Source organism: Priapulus caudatus, unplaced genomic scaffold (genome assembly GCF_000485595.1).
Source record: "Priapulus caudatus unplaced genomic scaffold, Priapulus_caudatus-5.0.1 Scaffold1959, whole genome shotgun sequence".
Taxonomy (NCBI): domain Eukaryota; kingdom Metazoa; phylum Priapulida; class Priapulimorpha; order Priapulimorphida; family Priapulidae; genus Priapulus; species Priapulus caudatus.
In genome coordinates, this window is record NW_014579020.1 from 30,479 (window position 1) to 31,615 (window position 1,137).

General features: G+C 46.7%; 1 protein-coding gene across 1 annotated transcript in view; it reads right to left on the minus strand.

Annotated features, from left to right (window-relative positions):
- LOC106817975 (myosin-VIIa-like) overlaps positions 1 to 1,137 on the minus strand; it is a 24,048-nt gene that overhangs the window by 9,739 nt on the left and 13,172 nt on the right. The window contains exons 6-7 of the mRNA XM_014822679.1: positions 1,076 to 1,095; positions 302 to 545 (exon numbers count right to left, since the gene is read on the minus strand). Coding sequence (XP_014678165.1) covers positions 302 to 545; positions 1,076 to 1,095 — 264 coding nt within the window. The remainder of the gene's footprint in view (positions 1 to 301; positions 546 to 1,075; positions 1,096 to 1,137) is intronic.

The window sequence follows — 1,137 nt, forward strand, 5'->3', positions numbered from 1 at the left end:
GATAACGAGATAACGAGATACACGTCGTTACGTCGCCGCAGAGGAGCGAGACGAGTACACGGCAGGGGCAGCAGTGATAGTCATAGTGCTAGGGTTAACGGTAAAGTCGCGTTTAAGAGTTAAGGTTGGGGTTAGGGTCAGGTTTATGATAAGGGTTAGGAGTTGTGTTTACCATCTCTCCCGCTACGAGCCAAAGCACAAGATACCTACGCTAATTTAATTTACTTAGACTATAAACTTGTTACGTATAAAAAGTTGTAGTACAAAATCTACGAATGTTGCCTCAACACCGCACGCGCACGGATCGCACTCAGCAATCGACCCCTCGCGACGCGTTGCCGTGGCGACGATACGTACGACAATCTCGGCGGGTGGCATCGTGAGCACAGGCAGGATGTAGGTGACGTCTGCCGGGAAGTTTCCCTTCTGCTTTGTGCGCACGCACAGCCCGTACAGCCATCCCGTGTTGTCCTCGCACATGGGCTCGTCCAGAACGACGAGGTCTCCCTTCTGGAAGGTGAGGAAGCTCACGCCCTCCTCGTTGCCTGCGAGAGAGGCACGAGAGAGGAAGGTTAATAACGAGTGTGCTTCAGTAAACCCGCGGTCCGTCTTTTTCCCAGCTTGATGTTAGCGATGAGAGAGTGATTTGTGAAGCGCGAATCGTGTCGCGGGTGCCAGGATTTGCTGTTGGGGGTTTTGTTTGCCATCGTGTCGTATTCGCATTGCATTGTTATAATGCTGAAACGGATTTGAAATATCGAAGTGGAACATCGAGTCCTGCCCAGACATTTATGTGTGCCCACCAACACAGTCGAACACAAAGTCGTATTGACTGTATCTACAACTAACTTGTCTTATATATTGACATATTATACATTGATGTATAATGACGTACATGACGATATATGTATTACATATTGACATATTGACGTATTTATATGACATTTTATTGTTTATTAACTTACATGTTAACTTATATATCTAAAACTATTGTTGATGTCGTTGTTGAATAGTACTGTAAATTGCTGTTATTCTGCTGTGTCACCACTGCGCTTGTCTGTGACCTTGGGCTCACCTTCATTGGGGGTGTAGTCGCTCTGGGCGACGACGTATCACATGTAACCTCACTGTATGTTC